This window comes from Petromyzon marinus, chromosome 34 (assembly GCF_048934315.1).
Source record: "Petromyzon marinus isolate PM22_M1 ecotype Great Lakes invasive population chromosome 34, UKy_Petmar_22M1.pri1.0, whole genome shotgun sequence".
In the NCBI taxonomy this organism is placed as follows: domain Eukaryota; kingdom Metazoa; phylum Chordata; class Hyperoartia; order Petromyzontiformes; family Petromyzontidae; genus Petromyzon; species Petromyzon marinus.
This window is the reverse complement of record NC_133700.1, coordinates 8,981,930-9,000,236: the sequence shown is the minus strand read 5'-3', so window position 1 is coordinate 9,000,236 and position 18,307 is coordinate 8,981,930. Positions and strand designations below refer to the sequence as shown.

Below are 18,307 nucleotides of genomic sequence, written 5' to 3'. Positions count from 1 at the left end.
GGCCAGGTCACTTCTGAAAAAGAGCTACATAGCTCAGTGGGCCTTACCTGGTAAAATAAAAACATTTTTAGTTTAGATGATGGCCAATGGACAAGACTGGTGAGGGAATGGCAGCCAAAGAAGGGAAGAGACCTCCAAGGGTACAACCGCCGTGGGGAGAGATTGAGTGTCACGTTATCAGTTCTTATGCAGAAGTGAAATGAACGGAAAGGTCACTAGACAACAGTATGGGAAGGCCTTCGTCCAGCAGCTTATAGACAATGGCTGATCGTTACGATGACCCAAACGGTACCGTCGCCGCTCAACAGCTCCCTGTCCGTCCCCCCCCCCCTTTCCCCCCACCCCTGTCCCCACCTCCCGTACCAGGTGTGCACCAGCCCGTTCAGCTACAAGAACGTGCTGTCTCTCACCTCGGAAGGAAATAAATTCAACTCGCTCGTGAGTCGCCAGAAGATCTCCGGGAACTTGGACTCTCCCGAAGGTGGCTTCGACGCAATGATGCAGGCAGCCGTGTGCGGGGTGAGTGTGCGAGCGTGCGTGCGTCTTTGGGGAGCGGTTAGCACACTGCTACCCGAGTTCGATTTCCGCTCATGAACAACATCAGTAACGATTGTCTGGTCCTGGACTTCCCGTAGGTCGACTCAGTCTCGAATAAGTATCTGGTGCAGTGTGTAAACATCGCCACGAAGGAGACAAAGGCGGCCGTTCGTGGCGCTGGGAACCCCCACCTTCTTCGTGTGCCATGCTGGCCTTCATAGGTGGTCTCTAACAACACTTGCCCCAACAGTCTGTTAAAGGCTTTACGGGGGACCTTTGCCTGTGGGGAGCCGGTAACGCAGCGGTTCGCGTGCTCTCTACAAACCCGGCGACCCGAGTTCAATTCCAGCTCACGGTCACCAACACCAGTGACGATTATCTGGGCCTGAATATAGTTTAGTTCATCGTGAAGCTCCCAGCAAGCCAGTCGGTGCGCGGAGGAAATTGCCGGACGCCGCTCGCCAATAACGCTCAGCGGCTCGACCCAGAAACGCGTCAAAGAGCTGCACGGCGGCATCAAGCGCGACAGCCTGCTGCTGCGCGGTGGCACCACCCAGGGTGGCGGTCGCTATCGCTGCGCCAGCTCCCTCATCGCCCCGACCCCCCTCACCACCTCCTTCCTCTCACCGCCCCCCGCCGCTCGCCTCCCACGTGTCCCCCAGAACAAGATTGGCTGGCGCAACAACACGCGTCTGCTCGTGTTCTCCACGGACGCCGGCTTCCACTTTGCGGGCGACGGGAAGCTGGGCGGCATCGTGCTGCCCAACGACGGGCGCTGCCACCTGGACGGGAAGGGGATGTACACGCAGAGCGACTTCTACGTGAGTCGCACGGCGCCCCGTAGCTTTTTCACCCCCCTCCAGCTACAGCCAGGCCTATCCCAACCCCCCCCCACCCCCTCCTTATCAATCTCCCGTAGTTGTGCGGTCATCAAAACTACACGACCACTTGCAATAACCCAATGCTTAATTCGAAATCGTTTTCGTCCCGTGTACGATTTTATAATTGCTGTGAAGCGCCTCGGTAAAGGCTTGATAAGCCGAGTCTTGATAAGGTAAGGTCCGCGCTCGTCCGTGTTCTCTTGTCTCGCTGCTGCACGCGAGCGACAGGCTATCGCATTATCCTCACGGCAAGGTTGATCTGCGGAGGGTTCAATTTGCGACGCGGGCACCGTCTCTGTGCGGCGTTCATGTGGTCTCCGCCTGTTCCACAGGTTCTCCTGTTTCTTCCGATAGCTAAGAAAATCATACAATGCAACTGGTAATTATTGGCCAAACATCCACACTGCTGAGTTATTACATTACAAACTACTCAATTGGGGTAACACACAGCAGCAGCATCGCCCCCTACTGTGAAAACATTGGCAGGACGCTTCTGAAAAGGGTCTTGAGACTCATTGAGGATTTACTGGGTAAATTTTTACTTTAAACTTTCGTGACTTTAGGAATTCATATTCTTTGGGTCTTTCGGTAAAGTCACGTAGATAGAATGATAATAAAAATAAAGTGAATAAAAATAATAAAAATAAAAATAATTAAAATAAAAATAATAAACAAAAAAACACTAATATAGACTGTAGCCTGGTAATTAAGTTTGAGTGTACTGGCAGTCTATAATATGGACTGTAGAAATGGTTATTAAGCTGGGTGAGTGTTCTGGCAGTCTATAATGTAGACTGTAGCAATGGTTATTATGCTGTCTATAATGTAGACTGTAGCAATGGTTATTATGCTGGGTGAGTGTTCTGGCAGTCTATAATGTGGACTTATTCTTGGTTCTTTCGGCAATTTTTTTATTACTATAGACTGCCAGTACGCTCACCTAGGTTTAGAACCAGGCTACAGTCTACATTATAGACTGCCAGTACACTCACCCAGCTTAATAACCATTGCTACAGTCTACATTATAGACTGCCAGTACACTCACCAAACTTAATTACCAGGCTACAGTCTACATTATAGACTACTAGTACACTCACTCCGATTAAGAACCAGGTTACAGTCTACATTTGTGTTTTTTTATTTTTTTTATTCACTTTATTTTTATTTTTCCATCTACGTGACTTTACCTAAAGAACCAAAGAATACGCTTTACTGGGTAAACAGGCATAACAATACTAATAATATGAGCTCATGGAACAATTTTTCTGTCATTTTAAAAGTGCTCATGACAGTGAAAGGTGTACAGTCAACTGGAGGGGACGCTGGAGGTCGAGAGGGGGCTAATATAAAAAAAAACACATCGAGGCTATTTTGCCTATGCCTTTGTAGTAGGTGCCGGTACCTACACTCGACCCCACCACACGCGGGCCTGCCGATTGACGACCTGCGGAGTGCCCATTCATGCTGCTGGGTGGACAGAGGCAGCGGAGGAGAGAGATTTGGGAAACGTGCCCCATTGTATCAACAATCTGGGAGATGTATTGGACCTCTTGATCGCAAGTCCAAGCGTGCTGACCGTTACAACCATGGCAGCCGCCCATCACCATGGACAGCATTCGACCGTTACCTCATCAGTGACCCCAGCCACCACCGGTCAACCAGGTTTTGACCTCGCCGTGCAGGGGCTTTTTTTACAGAACCGTCTCCGCGCTGGACAGCGTTATGGCACGGCTAACGTGAGCCAGACGGGGCATCTCGCAACAGCTCCCTTCCGGCAGCAGTGGCGCGAGCGAGACCTTTGCAGTGCTGCGCCTTTACCTTTAAATGTACCTCCTGTGGGGAGAAAGTTGCGGGGCGGAATCTCCGACCACAGCCGGTGTCGCGGTGATGACGCAAGTGGCCAATGCGTGGCTTCTCCACTTAAGAGGCGAGTCCGACTTCAGTTGGCGGCGATTGCCACCGTTTAGGAGCAGTCGGAGGATGACAACCACGCCGGGCAGAGCACTGATGAGGAAATATGGATGAAGCCGTGCGAATTATTCGTGACCTCTCGCGCGGACCCGTGTGTGCCTACAGGACTACCCGTCCGTCGCGCAGCTGGTGCAGAAACTCGGAGAGAACAGCATCCAGCCCATCTTCGCTGTCACGGAAGAGTTCTATAACGTCTACAAGGTAACGAAGAATCTTTTTTCCGTGTGACAGCACGAACGGATCTGCTTTATTAAAAATGAACGTCTGGGTTTGGTCAGCTTCGTGACCAGTGCCGGATTATCGTAGTAGCAGCAGTAGCTGCATATGCTACGGTCCCCGTACTTTCAAGGGCCCCGCGCTCAACGCTTTCAAGCTATCAATTCCGGTTCAGTGATTCTGCACTTGCTCTATTACTATAGTACTATACTGCCTTCAACTTTTACGAACAACTGGGTGTTTAAGGTTAGCGATTTGTCATATTATCTGTGGCTGTATAGCAAATAAAAATAAAATTACTTTCCTGTGCAATAAAAAAATGTACGTGGTTTAATATATGTGTTTTTATATTTAGGGCCCCTTTATAACATCTGCTATAGGCCCCGCGCTAGCTTAATTCGGCATTGTTCGTGACGTTACAGTTTGAATCGTCATAATGATCATCAGCCATGATCCGTTCCTGGATGATGGTTCCACGAAGCAATCGCTACTATTCCTCATGGCCCTGTGCTACAACAATCCGTCTAGCACTCGCACATGGGCTGATTTCATTGCTGCATGTCCACGGTGGAAGTCCTCTTGGGCATATGTCTTCTCCTTTGGCTACCACTCCTCTCATGAGTCTCGACCACCGGTTCATCATTTCCGGATCTAAGTCGTGGCAGGTTTTGTGGTGCACTGATGGAAAAAAAATTTATCCTTCAAGCACATCGGTTTGTTGATTTTCGTGATTAAATTCAGGTTTCCTAAATGGCTACAAACCCGCCGTTGTTGGACCCCTTTCATCGTTTTGACCCCCGAGTCCCCATTCAGCAACGAGGGCCGTTAGTTATAATTGCAGTTTGCCAATAAAACTAAAATACTCTTGCTCATTTGATACCTCGCAATGAATGCGCACCCTTGTGATGGCACAACGTGTCATCGTATCTACCAAGGTTTATCTGCGAGTATTGGTGTGGAGTAAAAAAATAAATAAACGTGTCCTTTTTTTGTGTTTTATTTACCCTGCTGCGCGATTTGCTTCAGGAACTCAGTAACTTGATCCCAAAATCGGCCGTCGGAGTTCTCTCTTCGAATTCCAGCAACGTCATCCAGCTCATCATCGACGCCTACGATGTGAGTGAATCGCCCTCTCGTCTTTAAAACGTGTGAGCAGTCGATCCTGATGAGCGTGAGTCGGCAAGCCGATGTTATACGAGTGGTGTGTTATGATTATGCTCACGGAGAAAAACAAACTTTGAAAGAGCACGGAAAAAGAAAAACCGACAAACAGCGCAAGTTGGACATCTGTGAAAAAGAGGTTTATAGCTTGCCGGATGCCCCCAGTATAAATTGTGTAAGAATTAGGATTAGGGTTACGTTTCTAATCACTGTGGAATGGAATTAGGCCGGGGGTCAAACTACCATTGGGTGGTGGGAGTTTCAAATTATAATAATCATAGAATTCTATTCTGACCCGGGGTCACAATTTTGCACCGTACGTAGCCAACCGTGCTAATTGGAGGTGCGGGGTAGTGGGGGGGGACAAGAAAATAAACACAAAGAGCAGTTCTAAAGAAATGAGTTTTCAATTTCGATTTAAAAGTGCACAAAGCTCCAGTGGCTTCCAAATATCGATCCCCGCAAGAATTCTGTGGCGATTGATTCTGGGAATTAGAATTTACAGAGAATCCAGAAAGATCACTGTTGGTCAACGGGGGGGGGGGGGGTTAGAATTCTGGTGGGGATCAAGACGATAATCGCACACGGGTCTGGGCGGAAGTCTTCGTGCCCCGCGACGCTGGCGCACGTGCGTGGGTGTGGCGGCTCACGGGCAACGCGGTGGCGGCGCTGGCGTGCAGGCACTGTCGTCGGAGATTATCCTGGAGAACAGCAAGGTGCCCGAGGGCCTGCAGTTCCGCTACACCGCCGTCTGCAAGGACAACAAGGTGTTCCGCGGGGAGCAGGGCCGCAAGTGCTCCGACATCCAGATCGGCGACGAGGTACGGGCGCGAGGGCCGCACGCGGCTCACGGGACGACGAGGCGAGTAACTTGATCGACTAAAAAAATTTAAATCACGATTTTTACATTAATTAAGTCGTCAGCCTCTCGTGATTTTTTTCTTTCATAAGGGGGGCGGACAACGGCGCGCTCGTAATATAACTCGGGAGAAATAAATGATTGGCGAACAAAAACATGTTTTATTTTTTATTTAAACGAGCACGCGCTTGCATCGAACGGGGTGCAGGTCCAGTTCACGATCGAGGTGGTCGCCACAAAGTGCCCCAACAACGGCAAGGCGCACGAGGTGGAGATCCGGCCGCTGGGCTTCCAGGAGAAGGTGACGGTGCTGCTGCGCTTCGAGTGCGAGTGCCAGTGCCACACCTCCGGCGTCAGCAACTCCATGGAGTGCCACTTCGGCAACGGCACGATGGAGTGCGGCGCGTGCAGGTACCGGCGTCCCCCGCGTCGCCCGGGTTCCCCCACCAACGCGCCGTGGTCGGCAGAGGCCGGCGGTGGTGGCGACGACGGCCACCCCCCTTGGTGGCAGTGGCAGGCGGCGCGTCGGTCACTCCGCGGCAAGAGGTTCGCGGTTTCCGAGTCCTGCAGGGCCGCCCTGGTTAATTATTCTCGTGATGTGTCAAAATATTGGAATGCCCACATTCCGTCTGCTTTGCGGTGGACATTAAAGACCCCCCCCCCCCTAAAAAAGGCGGTGGTTGCATTCCTAAAGAACACTGCATGATGGAAAAATGGCGTGATGATAAAAAATATAGGGGGTAAAGCACAGTCCGCGATAACACGTGAGATGCGTGTATGCAGGCTGAACATGAGGCGCGCGGGTAGTGTCTAGAAGCATCCACCAGCATCCCGCCTTGTGTGATGCTCCGCCGAGGGCAGCCGTACGACCGCTTATTCCTGCACGCGCGACGCAGTTCTGTTCACTCGATCGCATCCGCGTTATAAGAAAATGCATTCCCTCATACATTCATTGTGTTATATCCAAATGACGTGATGAAAAAATGAATTATAGATGCACAGGCTGTAGTTTGAAAATTACTCTCGACTTACATAATTTCCTAAAGCCACGCATCAACGTTGTCCCCGCCTGTAAACCTGCTGCAGCTTTTACTCATCCGTGAAAGAACGCCTTTCGTGACAGCCTTGCACTCTTAAGAATGGCGCGAACACCGATGTAAAAATTATTTCATTTGAAGGGGATAGATTTGACTCCTGGGCTCGGGGTCAGGTGTTGTAGTGCTCGGGCTGCGAGGTGGCCAAGAGATGGCAGCAGCACCGCAGTGGATTCTTTAATCCATTTCCATCCCTTGTAATGTCGTTACAGCTGAATAACCTTCATCGTTTCCAAGAGATTTGAACTCCGCCTGCCAAAAAGTTTCCCTCTCTGGCCACCTGCCAATCGGCGTAGGCGCGACGGCGCGCTGTTAGCATCACCGCAAACCGAACGCACTGCGCCGAGCGACGAGATGAATTCCCCAGTGTTCGTAGATGTTAACTCATTCACCAGGTATGCAGGAGGTCGTGGGTTCGATCCCAACCCCGACGGCTGTATATTTTGAGTTTGCATGTTCTATCTCTCTCTCTGTGGTCGTACGGATTTTTCTCCGGGTCATCTGGTTTTTCCCTCCAGATTTAGAAGCATGCCCTTATATTACTTGGCTGCTATAAATGTTCACGCGATGATAAGCCACTTCGTAGAGCTATCATTTGTGATAGCCAGGTTTCTTCGGATGAGCCTTACCTGGTAAAATAAAAAAAAGACATTTGGGCTGTGAATTGCACAGCAGATGGCAGGACAGTTAGCAATGAACTCTTTAATTTGTCCCCCCCCCCCCCATCTATGTTTGGGTGTTCTCCGGATACTCGTAATTTTCTCCCACAAACCAAATACTTTCGTTCGTTAGTCTCTCAATCCGCTTGTCCTGGTGAGGGTTGCGGTGGCAGCGTGTTGAGTAGGGCAGTCCACACCTCCCTTTCCCTGGCGACAGACCCTAGCTCTACTATACACGAAATACACTACACTACTATACACTACAATACACAGACTCTAGCTCTTCCTGGAGAATTCCCAGGCGTTCCCAGGCCAGCTGAGCGACAGAGTTGCACCAGCGTGTCCTGGGCCGACCCCGGAGTCTTCACCCGAACACTCTGTAAAGTAATTGACCAGACATCCCCATTGCAGAGATTTCTTCTGCAAAAGAGTTGAGACTCGGTGAGGCTTTCCTGGATAAAGCACACGTGGTTATGATTATGTGGTGATTATTCAGTGCTTGTGGTTACGTGTCTATCAGTGGGCTCATTTTTTTGCATCGCCCATTCAGCATCGCTGACGCCCTCGGTTTGAGCCCAAAGACGAGTGTGCGAATGAGATTCTCATAATGACCTTGTCCAGAACAACTACGCTGATAATGATGTTTTTTTGTCACGGTCGCAATGACAACCACAATATCAACGATGAAGACAACTACGGTGGTGGTAATAATGATGATGCCTACAGTTGTGATGATGATTGCAGTGATGACGATGACGGGTGCGAGTAGCAAACCAGTATGACCATGGCGATGGATAACGGTAATGGTGATGATGACGACGACAAGCACGACGACGACGAGGACCACAATAATGATCGTATCGGCGTGACAACGGCGAAGACGTTGACGGCGACATTAACAGCATTGACGTCGGCGACGACGTTGACCACGACGTTGATAACGACAACGTTGATGACGTTGATGATGACGTTGACGACGACGGTGACGACGACGTTGACCACGACGTTGTTGACGACGACGACGCCGTTGACGCCCTCGCCCCCCGCGTGTCCGTGGCGAAGGTGCAACGAGGGCCGGGTGGGGCGCCTGTGCGAGTGCGGCACCGACGAGGTGAACTCGGAGGACATCGAAGCGTCGTGCAAGCGCGACAACTCGTCCACCGTCGTGTGCAGCGGGCGAGGCGACTGCGTGTGCGGCGAGTGCATCTGCTACAAGCGCGAGAGCCCCGAGCTCGTGTCCAGCAAGCACTGCGAGTGTGACAACTTCTCCTGCGACCGACACAACGGACTCATCTGTGGAGGTGGGGGAAAGTAAACGATGAACTATTTTTTTTACCAGTTAAGTAAGGACCCACTGAGCTTATATAGCCTAAGACCGACATTAGGCCCAAAACTATTGGCCTGACCTTAACCCTAAACCTCCATACAAAAGTTGTTCAGCCCCCCTGCCACTGCTCCTCTCCCCCCTCCCCCGCAGTGGTGAGATGTGAACTATATTCTTGGTTCTTTCGGTAAAGTCACGTAGAAGGGAAACAATAAAATTATAAAACAATAAAATTCTCGCGACGTTTCGACTGCAACACAAGCAATCATCATCAGGTGTGAAAACCACAGCAAGAAAATTTGAAAAAAGTGGCGTTTTTTTACGTTAAAAAAACCCGCCACTTTTTTCTAATTTGATGATGATTTTTTGTGCTGCAGTCAACGTCGTGAGAATTTTATTGTTTTATAATTTTATTATTTTATTGTTTCCCTTCTACGTGACTTTACCGAAAGAACCAAGAATATGAATCCCTGCAGTCACGAAAGCTTTAAATCAAGATGTGAACTACTTCGCCTGGTACGCAGAAGGTCGTGGGTTCGATCCCGACCCTGACGCCTGCTGTATAGTTGGAGTTGCGTGTCTCTCTCCGTGGTCGTGTGGATTTTCTCCGGGTCCCCTCCGCATTTAGAATTAACATTTGTTGCGCTATCATTCGTGATAGCCAGGTTGCTTCTCAAAAATAGCTTGCGTAGCTCAGTAGGCCTTACCTGCTAAAATATAAAAAAAGGTTTTATATTTTAGTTTTACATTCATGTCCCCTTCCCCCCCCCCCGGACATCATCTCTTGCATTATCATCCTGATTCCCACTTACCCCCCTCCGCCCCCCCCCCCCGCCCCCCCCTCCCCCATACCGCCCCACCATTCCTCCGACCGGCCCCCCCTCCCAAGGTAACGGACGCTGCGAGTGCGGCAAGTGCGATTGCTTCAGCAACTTCACGGGCAGCAGCTGCGACTGCTCGTTGGACGCACGCTCCTGCATCGGCCGCAACGGAGAGATGTGCTCGGGCCGCGGCAACTGCACCTGCGGCACGTGCACCTGCACCGACCCCAAGTACCAGGGGCCCAAGTGCGAGCACTGCCCCTCGTGCCCGGACGCGTGCGAGCTGCACAAGTAAGTGGTCGCCTGTGTGTGGGGGACTGCGGCGACGAACGCCGACGCCGGAGAATGTGACTTCACACTGCCCCGAATGTAGATTTGAATCGTAATAATAATAATAATAATGTAAATGCATAATGCACCGCGCAGTATTTCGCGTGCGTCTTGTCGAGAGGCGCGAGGAGGAACCACAGACGAGCGGCAAAGCTCTGCGGTCATTTATATGGGAGCCACGGTGGCAAGATGTGATGTTAACTACCTTACCTGGTATACAGGAGGTCGTGGGTTCAATCTCAACCCTGATGCCTGTATATTTGGAGTTTGCATGTTATCCTTGTGGTGGCAGGGATTTTTCTCCGTGTCCTCCAGTTTTTCCCTCCACATTGAGAAACATGCACTTGTAACATTTGGCTGCTTTAAATGTCCACGTAATAAGCCACTTTGTTGAGCTATCATTTGCGAGCCGGTTGCTTCTGAAAAAGCGCTCTATAGCTCAGTGGGTTTTACCTGGTAAAATCAATATTGTTTTAGTTTACTGCAGTGTTCACTAGTTGTCATAGGTGGGCCACCTTTGCCGATAAGGGCTACCAAAAATTTGAAACCATTGGGTTTGACAGTGATGATGGTGGGGGGGTGTTGTCACGTGTTGTGTATTGTCGGGGAACCACACGTCAGGGGGCCCCAGCGGCCCGCGGGCCTTGCAATGGGGAACGCCGAGTTTAGAGACTCGCGGTCCCAGCTCCTAAACGGCGACGCCGCTCCACAGGGACTGCGCGGAGTGCAAGGCCTTCCAAACGGGGCCCAAGAAGGAGACGTGTGACAAGTGCGAGTTCGAGGTGAAGAAGGTGGAGGAGATCGAGAAGAGGGAGAGCACGGAGCACACGGCCTTCTGCAAGGTGAAGAACGAAGAGGACTGCTGGTTCTACTTCAACTTCACGTACGCCAAGAGCGACGCCGAGGTCTACGTGCAGACCAAAGTCGGTACGTTTCCCCGCCGCCACGGTTGGCGGCCGCCTGCATTGTCCACGTCGTAGAGTTGTTACCATCGATGTCATCATTGTAAATTGTCATCGTCATTATTATCGTCGTTGTTTTTATCACCGTTGTTGTTGTTATTGTCTTTGTCATCAACGTTTTAATTTTTTTTGTCGCAATTGTTGTCATTCTTATCGTCATCATTTTAATCGTTATCGTCGTCATCATGGTGTGCAGCAAAGAGCAGCGCAGCAACATCTGTCGTGGGGTCCTACTTCCAGGCTCCCACGTCCATGTCCCCTGCCTTCAGCTCGCAATGACCAGCATTATGAAGTACGCCCAAATAACTCCCACGACACTTGGGAGTTATTTGAGGCCTTCGTCCAGTGGTGACGTTGGCCCCCTTTTTAGCTCACTGTTTTAGTTTTCTAGGCTGGGCGCCTCGGTTAAAAAGTTATTGCTTCTTTGGCCACTTCCGTAAATGAACGTTTAGCATTTGGGAGGAAACTGGAACGCCCAGAGAGAAAGCCAATGCAGTTTAACACCCAGAAGACTTTCGCGACCAATATCATCCATAGTACAGATTTATTTTTTTTTGGGTTAGATCGCGTAAACAGTATTGTGTAGAAAGCCAACGCGCGCGCGAGGAGATAACCCTCAAATGCACTTCGCTGATGGATTCAATAAATCCATTACCGCGGTGCCATCTCCCGGTCAGGTCGCGGCCCAAACGTTACCGCTAAGCACGAGTGGCTGTTTCCGCTCGGTAACGTTTCTAGCGACCCTGGGCAGACGGCCCCGTCGCCGCTGTGCGCCGTGCAGTTTGTGACGACGAAGCTGGCGCTCGCTGCGCGCCGCACTGAGCAGAACTGGCAGGTGTCCAGAGAGAGGGGGGGGAAACATTTTCTAGGCGGCGTGAACGATCGCTTGGATACAACGAAAATCAATCGGCTCGACCTACTTATGCGTGATGAAAATTAGCCGTTGCCCGAAATGTCACCTACGTATATATATTTTTCCCCCCTTCTTAAGTCCGCAGTCTTGTTTGAAGAATGTGCTGAGGGTTTTCTTTTTCATTGTGCTCGTGCACAAATGTTAATGCAGCGGCAACGCCAGATGATTTGTTCACTTTCCTGCAGTGATTTTTGTTTCGCAAAAGTATTATTTTTTTTACTATGGTGTGCACAGCAACGGGTTTGGGAAGCTGCTGGCATGAGTGACTGGGCAGCTCGCTCTGCTATTTCTATTAACTGGCTTCTATTCCAGATCCATGCCAGAGAAGTGTTCTTGGATTTTTTTATTCTAGCAACCCCTACAGCAGATCTTTTTTTAAAAGCCTGCTGATTAGCCCCAAAAGGTCGAAACTGCGCCAGATCTTACCTGCTTAAATAGAATGCTGTTGGAAAACGAGCATTGGCCCAACAGTACTTCTGTGTGCCACCCATTGCTTGTTTGAGGACAGAATCATTGTTTCATAATCATCATCATCATCATCCGTGGCTAACACACAAATTATTAAAGGTCTCCCTAAACTGCCACCATCACTCACAATCCTGTGACATGTATTTGTTTACATGTTTATTCATTGAGACTATATGACACTGCAGAATGACAGTGGCAGCCAGAGGAATGGGTGAGCTTCATAGCACGTCTACTGAGCAGATGGAGCGGTGAGATAAACTATGAACTATTTATTTTTTCTTTTGCCAGGTAAGGCCCCACTGAGCTGCCATATCGCTCTTTTTTCAGAAGCGACCTGGCCACAAATGACAGCTCGATGAATAGGCTTATCACGTGTAAGTTTATATCAGCCATGTGCCCGAAAGACAACATTTTGACGTGCCCCCTCGTCATCGTGCACTGCCCCATTGTCGTCGCAGAGTGCCCCGAGGAGCCCAACATCATCGCCATCATCGCGGGCGTGGTGGCGGGCATCGTGCTCATCGGCCTTGCGCTGCTGCTCATCTGGAAGCTGCTCATGATCATCCACGACCGGCGCGAGTTCGCCAAGTTCGAGAAGGACCGCATGAACGCCAAGTGGGACACGGTGAGAAGCGCGGGCACGGGCACGGGGCAGGGGGGGCTATTGGCCTTGTCCCACCGCCCGGCGTGGCAGGTTTAGGGGCCAGGTGAGGGTTAGGGTGTTAGGGTGAGGGTTACGGATAGAGTAAGAACTTGGGTTAGGGCTTAATTTATCATACGGAGTAGAGTCAGGACGAGGGTTAGGACTCTCGCCGTCGTACCCTTAATTAGCCGTGCCATTCGATGCGTCCTTTTAATTCACCACTTTACTGTAGCAGCGTCACTTTGGCACGCTGCCAGTGCATCTGAAAGTCGTTTGAAAGTCTTTTTTTGTTTTTGTTAGCGAAGCTTCAAGCCCTTGTTAGACACAACGCCTTCACACTGGGCATGTAATGATTTGTATCTGGCGATTTAAAGGAACTGTAATGATTCGGTATCATGATTCATTTCCAGAATCAATATTTTTTTGTCCTTTTGTGGGGAATGTAGTGCCTCCAGCGGCTGCTAGATTTACATGAACAATTTACAAACAACGTATGCAAATTTCAACTTAATTGTTGCACCGTTACACGCTTAATTTAAACACAAACGAACACGTACACCTATTCGCAGACATTTGTGTGTGCACATTTTTTTCCCCGTCTTTAGTTTGTCCTTCCCCCCCGCACCACCGATTAGCACGTTGGGCTCCGTATGGTGCGAAAGAAGTCGAACGTACAAACACATGTACACGCACACATACACGTGTACACCTCCATGCATACTCCCTATCTTGAGCTGTATCCTCCTTTCGCCAGAACCGCGTAACATTTCCATCGACTTGGCTGTCTGCATTCGACCGAGTGTGGTTTCCATTCCACGTCGCGACTGCATAACGTTTCCTTGGCTCTTTCTCTCTTTTCTCCTAGCAGCAAGAAAACCCTATCTACCGCAGCCCCATAAATAATTTCAAGAACCCCAACTTTGGACGCAAAGGCGTCCCTCTCTGAACATCTTTGCTCGTAATCTTTTTTTTATTCTCTTCCCCTCCTTTTTCCCCGCCCGCCCGCCCGCCCGCTCCCCCCACCTCCCCCCCCATCGCCTGCGTGATCGTGGAGCGCATGTTGTGCGGTGCATGGCGTGCTGTGTTCACTGGACACCCACCCCCCAGGCCGCATGCCCTTCTGCCCACCTCTAACCCTCGACTCTGAAACCCTTTTTTAAACTTTGCCGGACTCGTTGCTCACAAGTGCTGGGTGTGGCACTACCCCTCCTGCTGTTAGGAACGTTAAAGATGTGAACACTTTCCGTCCCGGGCCAGTGGCCTGCGATTAAACTGAGTTGATGGTATTCGCCCGGTCGCTAATTACTGCACACAAAATTAAAAAAAAAACGATCGTGTTACAATTTGTCCTGCACTCAATTTTCGCCAAATTTTCCAACACCCGAGAATTCAAATGTCGGTTTTGACCGTCACGCGACGAGCCTCGCTCTCATACGGCAGAGCCAGTGGGCAGCGCTGCCCTCTGCTGTGTGCGGAACAGAGGTCACCCGAAGGCATTTCGGGGAGGGAGGGGGGGGAGGGGTTTCTGCGATGTCCACTAACCGTGTGGCCGTTTGTAAAATGCAAAGGTTTGCGGTGTGGGTTGCAGTGAGAAATTTTAAATGGATACTTTCCTCCTCGTGACGTGACACCAAAGGCACGGTCGCGATGAAATCGGGCTGAAAACGATGCGCGCGTGTTTTTGAAATGTCAAAACGCGGGGGGCGAGCGTGTGCCACCTGCCTGGTAATGCCCTGCAGTCCCACGCTGCTGAATGCCAACCAGGAACGGCGCTGCTGATGGCGTCGCATTATCCTTGGCATGAAGCCGCAGCTGATCGTTGGAGCGTTCGCGGCAGCGTAGCTTTTAAGGTTTCTTTACTGCTGGCCACAACGGAGCCCCAAGATCGGACTCTTGAGCCTCCGCCACTCAGCAGCTGGGGATGTTCTTTCGCTGCCGTAACTGGCTGTCATGTCCTGAAAGGGGCCCGTGACCTCTTGTTTTTGAATCTTGATCGCCATTTTGCGTCACAGTTGTGTTCTTTGCGTCAGGGGGCACGAGGTGAACAAGTTTTGCCATGAATTAGACCGATGCTCTGACTCATCAAGAGTTAATTTGCACCAGTGTTATTATGGTTATGAGAATCTTAAACTAGAATACAAAGCTATACGTTGTTTCATTAACGGGAACATTAATTAAACTCGTAAGTTTACGTGATCCATTTTCCAAGTTAGATCGAGCGAGTACAAAGCCAAACTGTGTTGTATACCCTCCTCCACCCAACAGCCATACAGTTGAAGTTGTGACGCGAACAAAACATGTCAATTGATGTTGTATTTGGCAAACCGCTGTGATTGCAAGGGAATCCACACACAATCCGTACCGTTATATGTGAGACGTTTGTATAAAAAGTATACCCAACATTATCAAGCTACAACCAAGGAATACTCTGAACATAATATAGTCATGGTGACTTCATCAGTCCAGCCAAGCAGGTGGAACGAATGCATCATCGCCCACGGGGACCAAAATAGCACCGATCTGCATGCGACGTTGTGTAAGCCAGCGTGTTTGCGTTGTCGTTAATTGTTCTTCTGTTTTGCTTTCCAGGGCGAAAATCCGATCTACAAGAGCGCCGTCACGACCGTAGTCAACCCAAGATACGAAGGGAAATAACATCTTTGCGCAATCAAGCGTTTTTTTTTTTAAATCGACATTGAAAGAACTTGATTGCTTGTTATATTTTGATAACAGAAAACGGTAAATAGTTTTGTAGTTTTTCCTCCCAAGTATTAATGTGCCGCGTGGCAGGTCTCGATTTCTCGTAGGCAATGTAACGGTTCACGGCACATGCGATGAATCGTGCGTCCTAAGAACCTATTTTAACTCTTCGCTGTCGACGTCAAGAATTTGGGCTTAGGGCGCCGTAGTTGTTGGGAGTGCTTTTAAAAGAACCACCATTACCAAACTTTCATTCGCACATCCGAGCCGAGCCAGCACAAGGCCCTTGCGGTGCTGCTGCTGCTGCTGCTGGTGGTTTTCCACTGGCTAATTAGCGAGCCGAGCAGGCACCAAACCGTGATGCGGTGGCCCCACGCCATCTAAATCTGGCTTGGTGCCAAAAACGGCCAGGGTGGTCGGTGTGCTCGTGGACGTGTCCATTGCGTACGATGTCAGGCTTGACACGGAGACCACCGCGTCGGCTGCCTGCTTGCTGCGTCTTCACTCGTTCGTTGCGCGCGACGTCGGTCAGCGACGCTGCCACGACGCGAGGACGCAGCGTCGCCGTTGTCCTCTTAACAGAGCGTCTCGACTCGAATCATCGGCGGCGGCGGCGGCGGCGGCGGCACGACTCGACTTCCACAGTGGGGCTGGAAAAAAACAACCTGGCGCATCCTGAGCCAAGCGGGGGACCCAATCGCCACAGTTCCCCTTGCACAGTGGAAAAGAGGCGTGACTGCCCCAACCCTGCCACACATGCCACCGAGGATTCCCCCTAGCCAGGATTCGCCATACTCGCAACGGTTAGCACGCACGCGCGAGCGTCGCTTCACATTTTGTTGTTGTTTAATGTTATCGCATCGTTGATTAGCACCCGAGGTGGGAACCCGACAGCCGCTACAGATTCTAAATTGAACGAAGGAATGAAATTGCGCTCCCGAATGCGTGACACTTGCGCGATTTGCTTCGAGCGTGAATCGTCAGTTTGCCGAGTGGCTCGTGCCCAAAAGTAAATAGACTGTTTTAGAAACGGTAAACCACGGTTGTGTATGCCAAGTTTTGCGAGATTCTCGCCATTACAAAAGCTGTGCTTTTTGTAAAGCATGATTTGTAATTAATAGGTGTTTTTAACGTGCAACTTTTAATTAAAGAGAGCTATCTATTAAACGATTATATATTTTTTGCAAGCAGTTGTTCCACGCAAGAACCATCGGTAAGCTATACAATGATACGGATTTTTTGTTTTTGATAATTTAATTTGTGCCGTCTGATGTAATAAAAACAGATATCTTGTACATTAAAAGCCAAAACCTTATAAACGATGTTCACCGTCATCGCTTCCTTATATGGTATAGTAATTATACATTTTTAAAATTGTGTATTCAATTTTGATGAAGTATATTTAAGGTGTGATCCATTTATTGATATTCTACTAACATAGGGAGAGATTACAAAGTAAACATGTTAATTCAAAGCCTCTGCAAGTCTCCCCACCAATCTTAAAACACTGATTATAAATCTACTGGTACACCTTGTCCAACATAATCAGAATCTTTATTTAGACTGAATGAGTCCGATGACCTATGAAGCTTTTTTTCCCACACGTCCAGCAGGGGCAAGTCAGCAAGTTACAACATAGCCAGTGTGATTTGTTGACAACGTTCGCTGCTGGCTGTACGCTGATTTTATTGATGACCACTTAAGATAGTCATAAATCAGTGGGGCATCTAGAAACAACATCCCTGTCAACCCCTTATCAGTGTCTACCCTATTACAGACCAATTCAGACCTGATTGGTCACCCCGTGCCCTTATAAATCTCAACGTTCATCCTACAAAGTCCCATCACAAGGGAGAAACACAAACAAATAGGTAAAAATTGTTGCTAAACAAAAACTGTGTTATGTATTCATTTGTATAATTGGTGTTAATGATGCTACTTATCATGCTACTGTCTGTTATATTGCATGCTGATGCTGCTGATTGCCTGATATGTGGATGCACACACATGTTTTAAATGTACAACAATAAACAACATTCTGAAGGGTTAAACAATACACTAATTTTATTTGGCCATATGATTATTATTTTTTGCCCGTATTGAAACGGATGTACGCCGTATGGACCTGAAAACTCAATTTCCCCATACAAGAATACGGGATAAACCGTATGGGTTGACACGGTATGAAATAACATCACCCCCCCCCCCCCCCCCCACCCTGTTTCTTTTATACAGGAGGCTTTCACGACAAATATGACGATTAATAATTGCCTTTATTAACACATTCCTGTGGAGGGGGCTGGTAGGAACGTTGGTTGCTCGGTCAGTGGCCAGGGTCAACGGCAGCGTGGTGTATTCCGCAAATATGCCCGACCTGAGGGCGGGCACAAGCTGGCGTGAGTAGGTTAAACGTTGAGTTTTATAAGGACTCCACGGGGTGACCAGCCCCTCCCCACCCAGACCCAGCCCCACCCTCCCCACCCAGCCCCTCCCCACCCTCCCCTCCCCACCCAGTCCTCCCCACCCAGCCCCTCCCTACTCTCCCCTCTCCACCCAGCCGCACCCCTCTCATTTTTTATATCCGAATGTCCAGATACACGTGGACAGACATCCACAGACATACACAATTAATCCCCTGCCTCCTGTGAGAATTAAACCCGGTTGGGCTTCCAGTCGAATACGTTTCCTACCAGTACCAGTATAAATGGGCGCTAGGTGGCGATGTTTTTATATATCCGGGTGTCCGGATGCACGTGGACAGACATCCA

At 49.7% G+C, this 18,307-nt stretch overlaps 1 protein-coding gene across 4 annotated transcripts in view; it reads left to right on the top strand.

Moving 5' to 3' along the window:
• LOC116948677 (integrin beta-1-like) overlaps nt 1–16,861 on the top strand; it is a 51,194-nt gene extending 34,333 nt beyond the window's left edge. For 3 of the 4 annotated variants that reach the window (XM_032965603.2, XM_076071696.1, XM_076071695.1), the window contains exons 7-18: nt 367–519; nt 1,200–1,358; nt 3,495–3,590; nt 4,632–4,721; nt 5,447–5,587; nt 5,834–6,036; nt 8,441–8,679; nt 9,592–9,814; nt 10,566–10,780; nt 12,655–12,821; nt 13,708–13,797; nt 15,429–16,861. In XM_032965603.2, coding sequence (XP_032821494.1) covers nt 367–519; nt 1,200–1,358; nt 3,495–3,590; nt 4,632–4,721; nt 5,447–5,587; nt 5,834–6,036; nt 8,441–8,679; nt 9,592–9,814; nt 10,566–10,780; nt 12,655–12,821; nt 13,708–13,785 — 1,764 coding nt within the window. In that variant the 3' untranslated portion in view covers nt 13,786–13,797; nt 15,429–16,861. The remainder of the gene's footprint in view (nt 1–366; nt 520–1,199; nt 1,359–3,494; nt 3,591–4,631; nt 4,722–5,446; nt 5,588–5,833; nt 6,037–8,440; nt 8,680–9,591; nt 9,815–10,565; nt 10,781–12,654; nt 12,822–13,707; nt 13,798–15,428) is intronic. The other variant, XM_032965604.2, reaches the window with a different exon arrangement.
• Nucleotides 16,862–18,307: the final 1,446 nt, after the last annotated feature.